The sequence below is a fragment of the Echeneis naucrates genome, chromosome 23 (assembly GCF_900963305.1).
Source record: "Echeneis naucrates chromosome 23, fEcheNa1.1, whole genome shotgun sequence".
In the NCBI taxonomy this organism is placed as follows: Eukaryota; Metazoa; Chordata; class Actinopteri; order Carangiformes; family Echeneidae; genus Echeneis; species Echeneis naucrates.
In genome coordinates this window covers 10,744,423-10,761,162 of record NC_042533.1, presented here as the reverse complement: position 1 = coordinate 10,761,162, position 16,740 = coordinate 10,744,423, and the positions used below count along the sequence as shown (strand labels likewise).

Below are 16,740 nucleotides of genomic sequence, written 5' to 3'. Positions count from 1 at the left end.
AATAAAAGTGATGCATTTGTAAATATTTGATTTGTGTGTTTAATATTAATCAAGAAAAAGTAGAAAATCAAGGGAAGAAATCTGTTGACCTTTCTATAATAATGTCTCAGGATTCATCATTGTTCTTCATCTCTGTCTTCTTAAGTCAAACTGTGATGATCGCCTGCATCAGCCCGTCAGACAGGGATTTCATGGAGACTTTGAACACCTTAAAGTACGCCAACCGAGCCCGGAACATCAAAAACAAGGTGATGGTGAACCAAGACCGAGCCAGTCAGCAGATCAGCGCACTGAGGACCGAGATAGCCCGACTACAGATGGAGCTAATGGAGTACAGAACCGTGAGAACACACAGAAGCACAAAATAGAATATAAGAATAAAATGGGTGTGTTTAGAAAAACACGACAATTCCATAATGTGATTTGATCTGTCTGATACTCAGGGAAAGCGCATGGTGGGTGAGGATGGGATGGAGGGTATCAACGACTTGGTCCATGAGAACTCAATGCTGCAGACGGAGAACAACCATCTGAGGGTGAGGGTGAAGGCCATGCAGGAGACCATTGATGCTCAAAGAACCAGACTGACACAGATCCTCAGCGACCAGGCCAACCAGGCGCTGGTAAAAACAGGTGAGCTAAACTAAACTCAAAATACCTATTTCCACCTACATTACTGCAGCACGGTAAAAAACGCATTATTGGGATAGAAGAAAAAAAAAAAAATCAAAAAGCTACGCATAGATTTGTTTTAATTTCATTTATTGCAGTATTTTGAAAGTATTTTTTTAAGATTGCAATGAATGTAAAACTCATTAGGCGCTATGTTAGCTGTACAGTAAAACATCATGAATAACTTTATAAGACAACGTGCTTTGTTGAATGAATATCAATATAAAACAGAGTTGGTGTGCAAGGAAACACAGCCATTTACTGAAAAACCCAAAAGATATAGTGCAGAAGATTGTAGTGATACTTCCTAATTAACTGCTTGATTATAATAATGGTAATAATAATAATAATAATAATAGCATGATATTTGAGTTGTGTATCTCAAACAACACTTTTTGTTGCCATGTAATCTGTTAACCTTTACCTACAAATTTAAATGCAGTGGTTGGTTTTGCTGGTTAAACTGAGTTTTAAGTAAAGAAGTACTGATGAAGTGTGAAGTGTTGATGAGTCGTCTCAGAGTCAAAAATAAAAATACAAATAAAGTGATGTTTCTGTTTATAGGTGACAGTAATGAAGAAATTGGAAACATGATTCAAAATTATATCAAAGAAATCGAGGAACTCAGGTATGATCCCTGGTCAGATTTCATTTTTAGAAGACACACATTCGTTCAAATTCACGTCCACTGGGCGCAGAGACCGTGATGGGTATGATGCTGATGTTTGAAAGCAACTCTCCACTTCCCTCAGAGCAAAACTTCTGGAAAGCGAGGCTGTAAATGAGAACCTCAGGAAGAACCTGTCTCGGGCCTCCACCCGCTCCTCGCTGTATGGAGGCCCCGGCTCCTTCTCCCCTGCCCTGCTTGCCCCGGAGGAGGCGGCCAGTGACGTCATCATGATGGCCAAGAAGGATTTGGAGAAACTCAAGAAGAAGGAAAAGAAGAAGAAGAAGAGGTAGTGTGGGACCTTTTCTGCTCGGTTGCTCGGCCACTTTTTGCTGCTTTGTTATTTTTAATATGAAATTCACTATATGGGTCATATTAATTATTCAATAACAGTTACACTTGAATTCAAGCTTTTTGGGTCCTTTTTAAAGGTAAATTAGAAGACTTTGAGGTGCTAGGTCTTGAAGTTTGTTGTTTCCTACAGTTAGGGTAAGACTGTATGCTCTCTTACCCTCCTACATTAGCAGTTCACAGCCTGTATGTGCTCAATCTTGAAAAATGATAATAGAAAAATTGGCAAACTCCAGCACAATAGTCATTTATCCCTCTGTTGTGAGAGTGAGTCTGTGTCCTCGCATTTGTATTTACTTATAAGGGCCAGATTGTGATCTGCGCTATTGCAAAGAACTGGCGTGCCTGTTTTTGGCAGGATATCTCATCTGAACATCTCCAAAATCAGACATCATCATTTGAACGTGGTGTACTTGGTCTTTCTCACTGCTCTGTCTTTCTCCTATCTTGTAATATCCCCTCACTTGCTCCATCTTCTGCGGCCTGTCTTCACCCTCCCCACCCCCCCCACACACCTCCACACCCCACCGTCCTCGCCCCCATACATCCCCATCCCTCTCTGAAGGCTGAGGCGATACGAAGAGAATCACCACTCAGAGGTTGAACGCGCCAGGTTTGCTTCATGCCATCCAGGATTTGGTTGAATACATAACTGGAAACTGATTCAATTAGCAGCTAGTTTTGCACAGTGGTGCGCCTCATGTGCTCCTTGTGTTCACACAGAAATGCACCAATTAATTGAAAGGCTTTAGGGTGCATCTTGACCCCAGGCCTTAACCCAAATCTTTTTAACTTTTTAACTTCAAAGTAAATCATCTCTAACATCCTCTGCACCAACAGGTGGTTTGTGCTCCTTCACTGTTAACCCTCTGCTCCTGCTCTGTTTCCTCTTTGCTTCACACTGCAAGATTGTCATCAAACAGCCATGAGTGAAAAAGTGGAGTTAAACTTGGAAGGAAATTTTGAAAGTGTTTGGGTTGGGCTTTTTTTCTTTAACCATTCTTTGAGGATTTGGTCAACGAATCTTACTAGTGTGTGACAGTCCGTCTTCCAGCTTGTAATATGATTGGTATTAATCATTAAATGGTGTTATTGTTCCATGTGTGTCTTTAACGTTGCCCTCCATAATTCAAGTGAAATCATTAATCCACACTGATCCCATCTGCTCCTGGTCTAGTGAGGGCTATAGTTATTCGCATGTGCCCCTTCAGCTTTCTTTGTACTGTTAATCCAAATATTGCCAACAGTGTAAACACTCATGGTTGTCATGGTTGGCAGATTGCTAATGTTTTTCTCTCCTACAGTGCTATTAAAGAGGAGCTCCCAGACAATGACCAGGAGAGAGTCAGTGAGGAGCCAGAGGTGGTAAGTGGAGCTTTCACTTGTTACCTGTGTGTGTATTTTACTGTCCTTACTAAGTGTACCTTTACATCTCTAGGAGGGCAGTGATCACGAAGAAGGGGAGGATGGAGATGGGGATGAGGAGGACTCTGACATGGCGGGAGAAGAGACATCTGAGGACTCTGACTCTGAAGAACTGGAAGAGAAAGGTAAAGACACCTTACCGAAGTCAAGCGAGGCCTCTTTTCTCAGACTGTCACCTGAAGGCTGAATTCATAGATCTCTGGATGTTTTTTTTTTTGTTTTTTTGTTTTTTTTTTATGATGCATGTGTAGAAAGCGTCCAGGCTGACCTGGCTAACATCACATGTGAGATCGCAATTAAGCAGAAGCTGATAGACGAGCTGGAGAATAGCCAGCGACGTCTGCACACGCTCAAACAGCAGTACGAGCAGAAGCTAATGATGCTGCAGAACAAGATCAGAGACACACAGCTGGAGAGGGACAAGGTGCTGCACAATATGGGTGAGAGATAGATTCCAACTTGACTTAGTGGGTCATGGGGACCTAAATACCCCTGTTGAACAGAAAAGGGTCAAATAAAACAAATGAGAGTCTACTCCAGCTTCTCTTTGTTGTTCCTCTCCAGGCTCAGTGGAGTCGGGCACAGAAGAGAAGGCCAAGAGGATCAAAGCCGAGTATGAGAGGAAGCTCAGCTCCATGAACAAAGAGCTGCAGAAGCTCCAGTCAGCCCAGAAGGAGCACGCTCGCCTGCTGAAGAACCAGTCACAGTATGAGAAACAGCTCAGAAAGCTCCAGCAGGACGTGACCGAGATGAAGAAGACCAAGGTGAAGACACGGCCCACCAGCAGCCTCCCTCTCACGCCCGTCATGCTCATGGTCTGATCATTTTGAATTGTTGGCTGTGGTTTGTTTGTCCACCAGGTGGCGCTGATGCGTCAGATGAAGGAGCAGCAGGAGAGGAACAGGGCCACAGAGTGCAGGAGAAACAGGGAGATCGCCACCCTGAAGAAAGACCAGCGCAGAGCCGAGGTCAGACGGAAGGACACACTCATGTAGAGATGGTTGTATCCATCAGAATCATTTCTGTTGCGTTTATCTTTTACTCACAGTGTTTACCAATAAGCAGAGGTGTAGTCAGTCTGTCTGAGACTTTCACATCATGTCGTAGTTGTTGTTCTAAGTTTAATTATTGTTGCGTAACAAAGGGGAAAGATAAAATGGATGCTTCTTTGGAAAAGAGGAAAGCTATTTGTTAGAGTGATTATACCTTAATTTTATATTTTATAATTGTATACCTTATATAGTCATAAAATTTGAATTGTTGATGCATTTAAAAGGACTTTTTCATATTTGTCTTTCATTGCAGCATCAGCTGAGGCAGATGGAGGCCCAGAAGAGACAGCAGGAGTTGATTCTACGCAGGAAGAACGAAGAGGTAGGGTGCTCATCGCTACACAGGGAGGGTTGGTTGGTTTGGCCGTTAATCCGCACATTTCTTTTTTCTGCCGTTACTTCAGTGTGCAGAAGAACTGACTGTACTTTGAACTGTGTCAGGTGACCGCTCTTAGGCGGCAGGTGAGGCCCGTGTCTGGGAAGGTGAGCAGGAAGGTGAGCTTACCTGAACCGCTCCAGGAGCCTGCGCATCGAACCATCCCGGGGAGGCTGCAGGCCTCTGGAGCGTCCCAGTCTAATGGAGCCAGGTGTGATACCGTGATGCTCCGTGTAGCATGGTTGAATGTGCATTGTAACACTTCTCATAGAGCTATGTCTTCCTCCTTAGGAATCCTCCAGTGCGGATGGGAAGTATCTACCTCAGCAGGACAGCCAGGGCCAAGTGGCAGTCACTGGAGAGACGCGTCAGTGACATCATCATGCAGAGAATGACCATCTCAAACATGGAGACAGATATGAACAGACTGCTGAAGGTAAAAAAAAAAAAAAAAAAAAAAAAACAGGGCAAAATTTTAAGTTTCAAGTCTTGAAAAAAAAAAAAAAAATCCTTTTTTATTCCCTTCCTCTTTTCTCTGTACACTCCCACATCACCAGCAACGTGAGGAGCTGACCAGACGGAAGGAGCGAGTCTCCAGAAAGCGAGAGAAGATGGCGGTGGACGGCGCCGACGCTGACCGCTCCTTGGCCTCTCTGAACGAAGAGCTGGAGTCCCTGAGCGCCAACATCGACTACATTAACGACAGCATTGCTGACTGCCAGGCCAACATTATGCAGATGGAGGAAGCCAAGGTGAGAGGAAAATAATCGATGTTTCATTTTCATCCTGATTGTAGGTGTAATGTGACGTAAATATATGTGTTTGGCAATGTAGCTAAATTGCTGTGAGGGTCTTCATTTCATTTCAATTCTTCATTGTAACAATAACACGTGCCATGTCATTACTGTAGTGTCGGCAGTATCCCATGACCTCATTTGCTTTTTGAATCCAGAATCTATTTTGTGCCAACTATTGGTAATTTGATCAGTTAGCTCAGTTAGCTTTGCCACAGTTATTAGGTCTTAGTGTTTAGAAACAAATTAATGTATGCATCAGATCCACTATATCCTCTCTGTTTCCAACCTTATTGCTAAGCTGTAACAGCCTTTTCTTTAATACAGAATATTACATAAGACGACTGTTAATATTGTATAGCTCTTGCCAAGGAAGTAAATTATTATATTTTACCAAAATGTCAAACTATGACTTTAAAAACTGCTCAGGCTAATGTATTTAAAGTGTCACTTTGATGAGTTGGTTATTATTGCGTGCTGCAGGACGAAGGAGACACGGTGGATGTAACGGCAGTGATCAGCTCCTGTAATCTATCAGAGGCCCGCTTCCTCTTGGATCATTTCGTCACCATGGCCATCAATAAGGTACCTATCGCCCACAGAGGCTTAATATTCCGCTGTCCTAATGTTATTAGTGTGCTTGCTATTAGTGTGTCTCTGCATTGCTCTGGAAAGAACTAATTTAATCTGACCTCGAAATTTTGAGTCCTGCAGCCTCATAGAATTACAGTCACAATTACAAGGCTACATGAGTTGCTGCTTATATTTTATCATTCATAATATTCACAACCTCTTTCAAAATGAATGTGCCTTATGGAATTAATTATACTGATTGTTCATGTATATTGTTGGCTGTTGTGGCAACCATCTTGTAATTTATCTCTCCCTCTTGATCTTGCTTTCTTCATAACCATGACTCCTTTGTAAGTTTGAATTCAATGAGACTTTAAATGGAACAACTTGATTAAATTAAGTCTCAATTCAATTAAAGTGAGATTAGATTTGATGAAACCTAATTGGTCCAGTGAGGAAATGTGTTTCAACGCAGCAGCAAAAACCAGGACAGATTGAACAAATGAAGGAGTGGAAGTAATTTGAACAGCAGGCTGAATTTACAGGACACGGAGCCATCATTGTGTTTGACTGTTTGTAAAATATGCAAATCGTGAAGTGCTGCACCTCTGCTGATAACCTGTCCGCTGTGCTGCATTATCAGGGTCTGCAGGCAGCTCAGAAGGATTCTCAGCTGAAGGTGATGGAAGGGAGGCTGAAGCAGACAGAGATTAACAGCGCCACACAGAACCAATTGCTGTTCCACATGCTGAAGGAGAAAGCTGAGATCAACCCAGAGCTGGATGCCCTGCTGGGCAGCGCCCTGCAAGGTAGGAAACGCCAATAAAATCCATCCCGGTCTTCGCATGTCAATCACAAACACCTTTTCATCCTCTTTCATCATGTGGCTGCAGTTTATTTTACAGGCTTCAGTGTGTGCAAGGAAAATTGAGAGTTCTCTGAGATATCCCTCACTTGAGACGACACACCATGAACACATCAAGCCTGTAGAATAAAGAAAAGCTATTTTCTCATCTTTGGGTTTGATTGATTGGGTTTGATTTGCTTTCTGTCTTTCTCTGTTGTTCTGGTGTGAATTCAGAGTTAGGTTACCTGTCTCCAGGTGAGTATGAGACATATAGAGTTATTACTGTGCTTGGAAGAGCAGTGGCACATGCACACCACAATATTTCCTTTTGATTTACTCCCAGTTATATATATATATATAGAAAGCAAAACACACCTTTGAAATAAAAAAAGTCCCATCAATTGGATTTTTTTTTAGCTTTTTGCATATAAACCTTCGCATTTTAACATCTCAATATGATATGAAAATTCTTATTAATGAAATAATAAACTAATTTCCAATTCCAATCTCTAATAATAAATAAATTTACATGTTTATTCCCTAAGAAATCAGCGCATTTCTTTATTTTTTTAAGTTTTTTTTTTTTTTTTTTTTTTTAAATCTAAAAGTGGGTTAGGGTTCTTTTCAGGCTTTCATATTAAACAAAGCTGACAAAGAAAAAGAGAATTTCCACTTATTTACTAAAGAAAAAATTTGACTTCAGATTTATTCATAAGGTGTTAATAAAAGTGCTAATGATAACCGTGTGTCCTCACCATGTTCAGAAATCTTGTTGTGTGCATTGATCCTCAGTCCTTTTTAAAAAAAAAAAAAAAAAAAAAACTAACCAAGCTGAAGCAACTCTGCCGTGCATGACATGTTTCGTTAAGTCTTCCCTGTTAGCCCTCCTGCAAGTCGGCCCCTTTTAATCAGGTTGTCCTCACTAAAACTGAACGTCAATAAAATCCCTCGCTGTTGTAAGGCTGTAAGCTGTGAAGTCTTGTGTACAAGGCAGTTTGTGTGTCTACATTTGTTTGTTTGTAGCTTTTTATCTCTGTCATACTTTCTCTATTGTATCTTCACACTCTCGAACAGTGTAGCCACAAGTTGCATTATGCTAATGACCCCCTGATTAAAACTAAACCTGGTGACCCCCGGTGACCTTTCCATAAACTGCTGAAGCTGTCACCATCATTGTGCTGTCATATATAGCTTTGACTTTTGTCGCAATAATCCTTGTTAGCACATGTCTGTTCAAAAGAAACGCAAATGTTTTGCAATTTCTGTGAGAAATCGTGTTTGTTAGGATGTGCGCTTATATGTGTGGGTGTGTGTGTGTGTCTGTTTGCCTGGTGCAGAAAATGGAGAAGACAGCAGTAGTGATGAGTCCACCCCCAGCCCAGCCACAGAGGGCAGGTAAAGTTTTCAGTTTCCATTTGTTCTTACAGATAAAGGAGCGTGAAACTGGTAGGTGAAGGAGAGACGGCTCGAGTGGATCTAAATTATAGTGCAGCAGCAAAACATTTGCCATTACTGTATTTGGTTGCTTTTTAAAACTTCACTCCTTTGCTTAAGATTAGTGTCATTAATTCTGTTCATATATCCTGACTATATCTCAGCACGCTTGCATCAGACCTGATGAAGTTATGCGGTGAATCCAGACCGAGGAGTAAGGTACTGCACCGTGCATCGCAATCTTTGTAAAACTGTTCATTTAGGAAATGGTGACGGAAGTTAAAATGTGAAGTTGAATGTGAATACGTAGTATTCGTTCCAGAATAAGTAGTTCTATGGTTACGAATAACTAAAAACCTAAAAATCAGCACCTCGTTCAGCCAAATGTTCTTGGTCTCTCAGGCTCGCAGGCGGACCACCACCCAGATGGAGCTCCTTTACGCCAGCAGCTTGGATCTATCCTCTGAATCCCCCACTGGCGACTTCTCGGCCCCTCTGCAGCCCGTGTCAGAGCGCCTGGAAGGGCCGGCAGGCGTGCTAGGTCCCCCGATTGGTCAGACCCCTGACCGCGAGCAAACCGTTTCCCCATCTGCACTTTCTGCCAGACCAGCTGGCATGTAAGTGTTAAAAACAGCATTTATCTGCAGGAGACCAATATCTCCAGAGCTCCGTGCTGACACGTTAAATATATATTTTGTTTGGGAGGAGGTGGGCGAGGGGGGGGGGGGTTGACTTCAGGTTAATCAGTTAGCGCTGTACTGTGATAACGAAGATTGGTCACAATTTTGCTGCCTGTAGATCTGGATCCAGGTCCCCTACCGGGACTGAGAGGAGACAGTTGGAGCGCTCGCCTCTCATCCGAAGGAAGATGCAGGAGAAAGGGCCCACATCAACAAACATCCCAGCACCTGCACATACTACAGAAGCCAAAATGAAAGGCGGCGACTACAGAACGCTGTAAGTGGAAAAAGTCTCATTAATCCACAGAAGAGCTTTTACATGTTCCTGCACAGCTCACACCATTCCCATCAGTCTTTGCTGTGTTTGCGTCAGTTTTATTCTTTTGTGTTGTTTCCTTACATTCAAGTGTTCAGTCTTTCATTTCATCTTGTTTTATTTTGTCAGGATGGATGACTCACCTGTATTTGAAGGCCATAGGTAATTCACATCTTTTTATAAATTTCGAGTACTGGTTAGTGAAGTGAAACAAAATACACGAAGCACAGTTGTTATTGTATCATATGTATTATAGAGGTGTGATCAGCCCTGTGACACCATCTAAGAACAGCCGGGGGGCCAAACTTCAGTGTGTTTATGTGGCTGAGGGCCACACCAAGCCCGTTCTCAGCGTAGATGCCACTGATGATTTACTCTTCACAGGATCCAAAGGTAAAAAAAAAAGCTGAATTATTACCATCTCAGAAATTCTCTTAAAATGCTACGCCTGTGTTACTCAAACTGAATGATTGTCTGTTTGTGTTTGTGTGTACATTTGTGTGTTATTAGACCGTACCTGTAAAGTCTGGAACTTGGTGACGGGACAGGAGATAATGTCTCTCGCAGATCATCCCAGCAGTGTTGTCTCCGTCAGGTACTTGTACACAGGATCATTGGCTGTAATAAATATACAATTTCTCTGGGTGTCACAATTAATCTATTCAATAAATAGAAATACTAATCCAGTAAGTAGTAATAAAAGTAATATCCTTTTGATGAATAATTTTATCTTGTTTTTCCACGTCATTGTTGTATCCCAGATACACCTCCAGTCTCGTATTCACTGTTTCCACTGCTTACATCAAAGTCTGGGACATACGAGATTCTGCCAAGTGTATACGCACGCTTACGTAAGGGCACATCTTTACTTCCTGCATCTGTGGAGGTTAGCAATATGTGCAGGGTCCGTAATGTGGGGGATCCGGTCTGCATTTCTGTATATATCAGGTCATCAGGCCAGGTGGGCTCAGGAGACACGTGTTCGTCTGCCCGGAGTTTATCCATCCCACCAGGAGAGAGCCAGATCAACCAGATCGCCCTGAACCCCTCTGGGTCCTTCCTTTACGCTGCTGCTGGCAATGCTGTTCGCATGTGGGACCTACGCAAGTGCGTTTAAACGCAGATTAGAGGACTGGCTGCACAATCCCGCCCTGAGAGGCAGAATTAATGTCATTTTCCTTCCTTTCTTTCTTCAGGTTTGTGTCCACAGGGAAGCTAACCGGCCATTTGGGACCTGTCATGTGTTTGACTGTTGACAAGTTAAGTCACGGACAGGATGTTGTCCTCACTGGATCCAAAGACCACCACGTTAAAGTAAGAAACGAACACACACAGCTGTATGACGTTTATACGTGTATAAACTGTATTTATCAGCTGTATTTATACGTAGGCAGTAAACAACAGAGGGGATTGTGGGTATTCTTTTTCTTTTCACAGATGTTTGAGGTCACAGAAGGTGTTCAGGGTAGCATCACCTCCAGCCACACATTTGAGCCAGTTCATCAGGATGGTGTGGAGTCCCTGGCCATGCATGGAGATGTTTTCTACAGCGGCTCCAGAGATTATTACATCAAAAAGTGGGACGTGGCCAGCAAGCAGCTGCTGCAGGTTCTCTCATCTGTCACGCTGGCAAAGAAACTTCAAATCTATGAGCTGAGATGGAAAGTAAAATGTATTTTAACTCACCATCAGTCTGTGCTTCCCGCAGCAGTCGGCCAGTGCTCAGACAGACTGGGTGAGTGCTCTGGGCGTGGTGCCAGGTTCCCCAGTGCTGCTCAGCGGCTGTAGAGGAGGGCTGCTGCGTCTTTGGCATGCTGACTCGCTCGCACCCCTCGGCGAGGTCCGCGGGCACGATAGTCCCATTAACGGTCTGGCCACCAACAGCAGCCAACTGTTCACTGCCTCAGAGTGAGTCACCAAGCATGCTACAGTAGTCAGAATTGCTTGTGACTGATGATGCAGGTCTATGTTTTTCACAAACATATTGATTGGACTGCATTTTGAACACAGTATTGATTAATATGTTGTTTCATTTTGTTGTTGCTGTTTTTTTTTTTTACAGTGACCGCACAGTGAAGATTTGGGAAGCCAAAGGATCTCTGGAGGAAGGCGTCCACTAATGTCTGACTCTTTGCCTCCACCCAGTCACAATGAATCTGTCAAACTGTGGACAGGAGACCAAAGTGGGTCGAGTGCCTGGAAGTGTGGCCCCAGATAGAAAAATCAGCGACAAACAAGGCAGATCTCTTTACTTTTATTTTAGGTCAAGCTGGATTCCCACAAACTCGCCAGAGCTCTGAGGATTGCAGAACCTTCCATAACAGTAAAGTGAGACAAAAAATAGAGATTTAAGGATCTGTGATAACTGATCCAGGAGTTTCTCCTGTGCTTTCAACATTCCCGTTCGCAATTCAACACAAGACAACATGGATACCTTCTATGCTATAGAGTGAATTTTCCTGGGTCAAACATTTGTAGCGTGCTTTTGTTCCTTGCACCAAATGTAAAAGACAGGCATTCCCACGTCCTTTGCATCCTCTGCTCACCAGCAATGTGCTCTATACTGTGTGTTGTCGTTTGTGTGTGTGTATGCGTGTACGCAAGTAAGGACCAAATAACTATTGACATGTTCTTTAGCTGCTACTGCCTGACCCTCCAGTAGAACAGAAGTGGCCTCTAAATAAAACATTTCGTGTTCCTGTGATAATCTACAAATTTGCCCTCCCCGATTCCAGTATTTTATTTCCAGCGCTCTCGTTTGTGTTCATTAAATCACTATCTTAACACTCAGTGTAACTACAGACACATACATTATACATACAGGTGCACAGAAGCTGTGTACTCTACAATAAAAATGTTTGCCCGCCCTACAGTTAATCGCTGCTTTTATCTATAACTGAACTTGTAAAAACCGACAGGCCGAACAGCTGTAACATCCAGATAAAAATGTGTTTAAATGTGTTCCTCCACCTCCGCCGTAAACACTGTTTTCCTCTCTGTGCTGTTAGCGGTCAGCTCTCCAGTATTCTCTGGGTGATCACAGTTTTGTATCATAAGTGGGGTTTTTCTTTCCTTTAAGCATGCTCCCCTCTGGCCTCCCTGACTTCTATCTCTTAGGGCGCCGGAGCACATTTTCTCAGTTTCCAGGATTTCGATTCTTCAACTGAAAAGGTTACCCACTGAGTATTTACTTTGTCTAACCTTTAGTAGCTGTGCAGCCGCTTTAAAGCTGAGTTACAGCTCTGGCAGCAGGAGCGCTACAACAAGTAGTTTAGCAGTGAAATGAAAAGATTGGTAAAGTACATCAACAAATCACCCTTCAATTCCCAAAGTCACGAAATAGGGCTTATCTTCCATTTGTTCATGAAAGGTGTGCATGTGCGTGCATGTGTGTTGTTCAATCCAAATGATGTGACGAGTTCTCAGTCCACTAAATCCACGATGCTGTTCATCTCTGTTAACTGCACACATGCTACAGCCGACCACGAGTATAAAACAAATTTGCTATTTATTTATTTTCTCTTTGAGTTTTGGTTTTGCTGCTGTGTCTTCCATATCAGCCTACGTTTTTGAACCCATTCCAATCTAATGCTCCTGCTGTCTAAGCATCAGGGACGATGGACACAAAATCTGTTGGCTGAATTTCTCCATAATCAGAGGAGTTATATCAGTGCCTGTTAGAAATCTTAAAACGTAGGTATTGAGTGTTGTATGTTAATGTGGACTCTTTCTCTTTGAAATGTTCAGGTAATCCATTTATCATGAAACCATCATGCATTTCTTTGAGATTCATTGGAAACACACATGCTGCTCTGGTTTAGATATTGGAGGTACATAATGTTAGCACTGTTTAAATCAATGGGACTAAAATAATTGCACTCAAAATTATATTTTTGCAACTTCAGAAGAAATTTCCCATCAGACTCACAATGTAGTTAAGAAGAACAGTTGTTTTCAGGTAAATTGCACTTGAATTGGTGATGAAATGATCTCAAAAAGGAGCAACGGGCTGTAAGTATTAAATCAAATTCCTTAAGGATCCTTCCAATTGTAGTTGTATATTATTTTGAAATCTGTCTCGTGTAAATACAGCTGTTGTTGTGTTTTTCCTGCTGATTCTGTTGTGCATAAATTTGAGTGAGTAAAATATCAGCTGCAGTGTGAAAATGGGTTTTAAATTAAACCGGTTTTGCAAGCATTCCTTTTTTCTTTTTTCTTTTTTTTAAACAATGCATTAATGGGTTATGACCACATGGTGGTGATCCTACATAATGACATCTGCTGCATGATGACAACTTGTAGTTGTCAGTGTGGTGTTTTCTATGGCGTGGTTTAGTTGGACGCCACTTATTTGAAGATAAGCAAGACAAAATTCAAATTCTGGTGGATTTCCTTCAGCTCAGTAAATTGTTTCCAATTAAATTCCAGGCGGTACTCACATCCACAGCCCATGAGTTAGAATGACAACACTTCAAATGAATCAGCTTGATGATAGCAGACGGTTAATGAAGAACAGCTCTTGGCAGACAGCTTCTGTCTTTCTTTTTAATATCAACAATTATTAATATTCTTCTAATCTGAAGGGTTTTTGTTTGGTAAGTGTCCCGAGATGTCTCATGAAGAGAGGAGAAATAATAGCGCAGTGTCTTATCCTCAGAAAGCATGTAATCTCGTGCTCTCACTAAAACATTTATCTGCAACGTGCTTCGCTCCTCTTTTAATAATGACAAAGTGTGATTTACTCCAGGGGAGAAGACACAGACAAAGAGGAGAGGGGTGAAAAGAAAGAGTTAGGGCCTCCCCCTGAAGACACAAATTAGTGTGAACAGTGATGGAAGGATCAATATTTTATGTGTATCTGCTCTGAGAGCAGCGGTGCTAATTGCCCTCACAGGAGTAGGGGCCTGACTTGCAGTGTCTGCTCTACTGTACTTTATTCTTATCCAGTAGGTTCTTTCAACCCCATTCACTCAACATCATTTTACAACGTCGCTGATTTTGACAGAAAAATCGTTATTTTTCAGTTTAACTTGACGCATTTTTAGTAACTTAGTAACTTTAATTTTAGTAACTTTAGTAACCATCAAGTCCTTATTGTATACGTACACATAATATTTGCTATTGAGACAATGCAAATAATTGTGTTTTGAAGAGGGTAAATACTATAATTATATTAATTTTACATTGACAGTTGAACTGTAAATGTCCCTAGGTTTTATTTCTGAAGTCACCTCAGTAACTGTTTGTCTGAACACAATGACTTCAGTCTGACTTTCAGTCTCTGTTGCCACTTTATATTTAGAGTTTAGTACATTAAACTAGTGGTCATTTTAGTTAAGTATTTATAAGATGACTATTTCAAATGTTTATTTACCCCAAAAATGAATGAAGAAATGAATATAGAGTTCATGTGATTTTGACAGTTATAAGAAACTATAACTTTTTTGGGACTGTGGGCCATTTCAAAAGTCAAACAGTCAACATTCAACAAGTGTGACCTTGTATGTACCTCTGAGTCTACTTTCTATTACGCAAATACGTCATCTATTTGCTTCTTTTAACAATGCAGACTAATAACAAGGCAGCTAATGGTGACAATTCTATGTTCTTAATTATTATTTTCTTATATAAGAATATGGTCTGAAAAAAACCCCACACACATTGTAACCCGGGAAAGATTCAGTCTAACTGGTTCCTCAGGATTTTAACTGTTTGCAGAAATTAACAATGTCCAATTGATTGGCATACAAAGCACAACCTGGATGATCAAGTTTCACAGGGAATCCAAAATGACATCAGATGATAGATAGATGGCATTTCCACTTTGATTTTAACTGTTTTATAGTTACAGATGAGTTTTGCTGAGTTTGATCCTCTTGTTTCAATAACCTGATTTGTACAGCTGTAGGGGCTTTGTATTTATGGATAGATCAAATTCAACACAGGTTCATTTCTATGTGAAATGCCCTGAGATGAAATTTCCTCCTCTGTGTATGCGTGTGTGTGTGTGTGTGTGTTGCTCTCAGTATTTGTGCTCAGAAATTAATGAACACATGAAAAAGTACATCTACTTTGCATTTCATGGTTTTGGCAGCCACTTGTAAACAAACTCACAGACAGAATCGGTGGGAGTAGACACGTCTGTGATACAAATAAAGAAAAGATGAGATAAGGTGTGGGGGAGGAAAACAGTCTGAAACCGTTTGAGCAATGCAGTGAAGCTCAGAAGGACACGGTCAAACATTAACCACCCAAGAATCCTCCAGCTAAAAATACAGGTGCTTCAGCTTTATGACCAGCACTGATGATCTGTGATACTGCTGCCTAATTCTTTGAAAGTGGCTACAGAAACCCACCTTGAGCTGAGTTGTCAAGAAAAACAAACCAGGAAGAACAGTTTTGCATGAAATTCTGGGGCGTTGCACACATACATATTTGTGCGTGAAGGAAGGGAGCTGGCAGAGGGAGATAAAACTGACGGTACCAGCCGGGGCGAGCAGGTCAAGTGTGTGATCTCGTACTTAGATTTACATTTGACAGAGGAGAGCTTTTCACATTCAATCATCTGCTGTAGATCTCTTCATGTAAGTGCAGGGTGTCAGTTGCGTGGCTAGTGAGAGTCAGCAACAATTAAAGCAGGAGTGCTTGGCCATTCAGTGGAGAGTAAATGAGCTCATTAGAGATCGTAGCTACCTGGGATTTAACACCAGGGCAACAGAAAATACAACACATGGCTGAGCTGAAACAGAATGATTTGGGACAAATGGCTTATTGTATGCTGCCCATTCAGAGCTGGCATAGCTTGGTGTATCAGAGGGGGATATATATGTAACGTGTGCATTTAGAGATTTTTAGTAAAGCTATATGTGGGTGACAATGCCCATCTTCAGAATGGCAGGTTGGGTCCAAGACTGGCGAACTATGGGAGTGATTGCCATCAAATTTGGTAAAGATCCCCTGAGGATGTACCCTCTCAGCAGCGCCAATAGCAGGTACGAGTGTTCACATATGGATGGAAATAATCCAACATCTACAACTTCCTGGTGGATTTGAGCAACATTTTGCACAGTTCTTCCAGGTCTCCAGATGACAGATCTATTTACTTTGGCGGCCTATTTTGCAATTAGTAACACTATAAAGTTGACCACTGTTGTTTTAATGCATGAGCAGGAAATGCATGAACACATTGGGTGGAAGATGGGTGGAAACCTGCTGCAGATTCATGGTCCCCATAGGATTATTCCCATGGACATTGGTGATGCCCTAACAGTCCCTACCAAGTAGGTCAGAGTTTTCACAAATAGAGTTAAATAACACTAATATTTCCACTATCGACTGGAGAAACATTGTTACAGCCCTCCGTGGTCCACAAATGATGACCATTGGGGTTAATATTTGTGATTTAAAGCCAATTAATTGTAATTGACTAACACTTTGCCTTACAACCTAATGATATTTTCATTAATGCATGCTAATGTCTTATACAAATATCTATGTGAAATCACCAACGTGCCCCACTGCAGCTTTACAGAGCTGTGAACATGACTTTCAAC

The 16,740-nt window shown here is 41.8% G+C and overlaps 1 protein-coding gene across 4 annotated transcripts in view; it reads left to right on the top strand.

Annotated features, from left to right (window-relative positions):
• The window catches only part of LOC115036683 (kinesin-like protein KIF21A), a 31,135-nt gene extending 17,750 nt beyond the window's left edge, over window positions 1-13,385 (top strand). The window contains exons 8-36 of one of the 4 annotated variants that reach the window (XM_029494967.1): window positions 146-341; window positions 444-633; window positions 1,237-1,300; window positions 1,425-1,628; window positions 2,256-2,303; window positions 2,995-3,055; window positions 3,129-3,240; window positions 3,367-3,555; window positions 3,680-3,879; window positions 3,976-4,083; window positions 4,421-4,489; window positions 4,609-4,754; window positions 4,835-4,979; window positions 5,101-5,295; window positions 5,821-5,922; window positions 6,554-6,719; window positions 8,095-8,152; window positions 8,356-8,410; window positions 8,594-8,808; window positions 8,990-9,148; window positions 9,317-9,349; window positions 9,444-9,580; window positions 9,698-9,782; window positions 9,949-10,038; window positions 10,136-10,294; window positions 10,384-10,501; window positions 10,625-10,795; window positions 10,899-11,095; window positions 11,250-13,385. In XM_029494967.1, the coding sequence (XP_029350827.1) occupies window positions 146-341; window positions 444-633; window positions 1,237-1,300; window positions 1,425-1,628; window positions 2,256-2,303; window positions 2,995-3,055; window positions 3,129-3,240; window positions 3,367-3,555; window positions 3,680-3,879; window positions 3,976-4,083; window positions 4,421-4,489; window positions 4,609-4,754; window positions 4,835-4,979; window positions 5,101-5,295; window positions 5,821-5,922; window positions 6,554-6,719; window positions 8,095-8,152; window positions 8,356-8,410; window positions 8,594-8,808; window positions 8,990-9,148; window positions 9,317-9,349; window positions 9,444-9,580; window positions 9,698-9,782; window positions 9,949-10,038; window positions 10,136-10,294; window positions 10,384-10,501; window positions 10,625-10,795; window positions 10,899-11,095; window positions 11,250-11,307 (3,730 nt within the window). In that variant the 3' untranslated portion in view covers window positions 11,308-13,385. Of the gene's footprint in view, window positions 1-145; window positions 342-443; window positions 634-1,236; window positions 1,301-1,424; window positions 1,629-2,255; window positions 2,304-2,994; window positions 3,056-3,128; window positions 3,241-3,366; window positions 3,556-3,679; window positions 3,880-3,975; window positions 4,084-4,420; window positions 4,490-4,608; window positions 4,755-4,834; window positions 4,980-5,100; window positions 5,296-5,820; window positions 5,923-6,553; window positions 6,720-8,094; window positions 8,153-8,355; window positions 8,411-8,593; window positions 8,809-8,989; window positions 9,149-9,316; window positions 9,350-9,443; window positions 9,581-9,697; window positions 9,789-9,948; window positions 10,039-10,135; window positions 10,295-10,383; window positions 10,502-10,624; window positions 10,796-10,895; window positions 11,096-11,249 lie in introns of all 4 variants that reach the window. The other 3 variants (XM_029494966.1, XM_029494968.1, XM_029494969.1) reach the window with 3 other exon arrangements.
• Window positions 13,386-16,740: the final 3,355 nt, after the last annotated feature.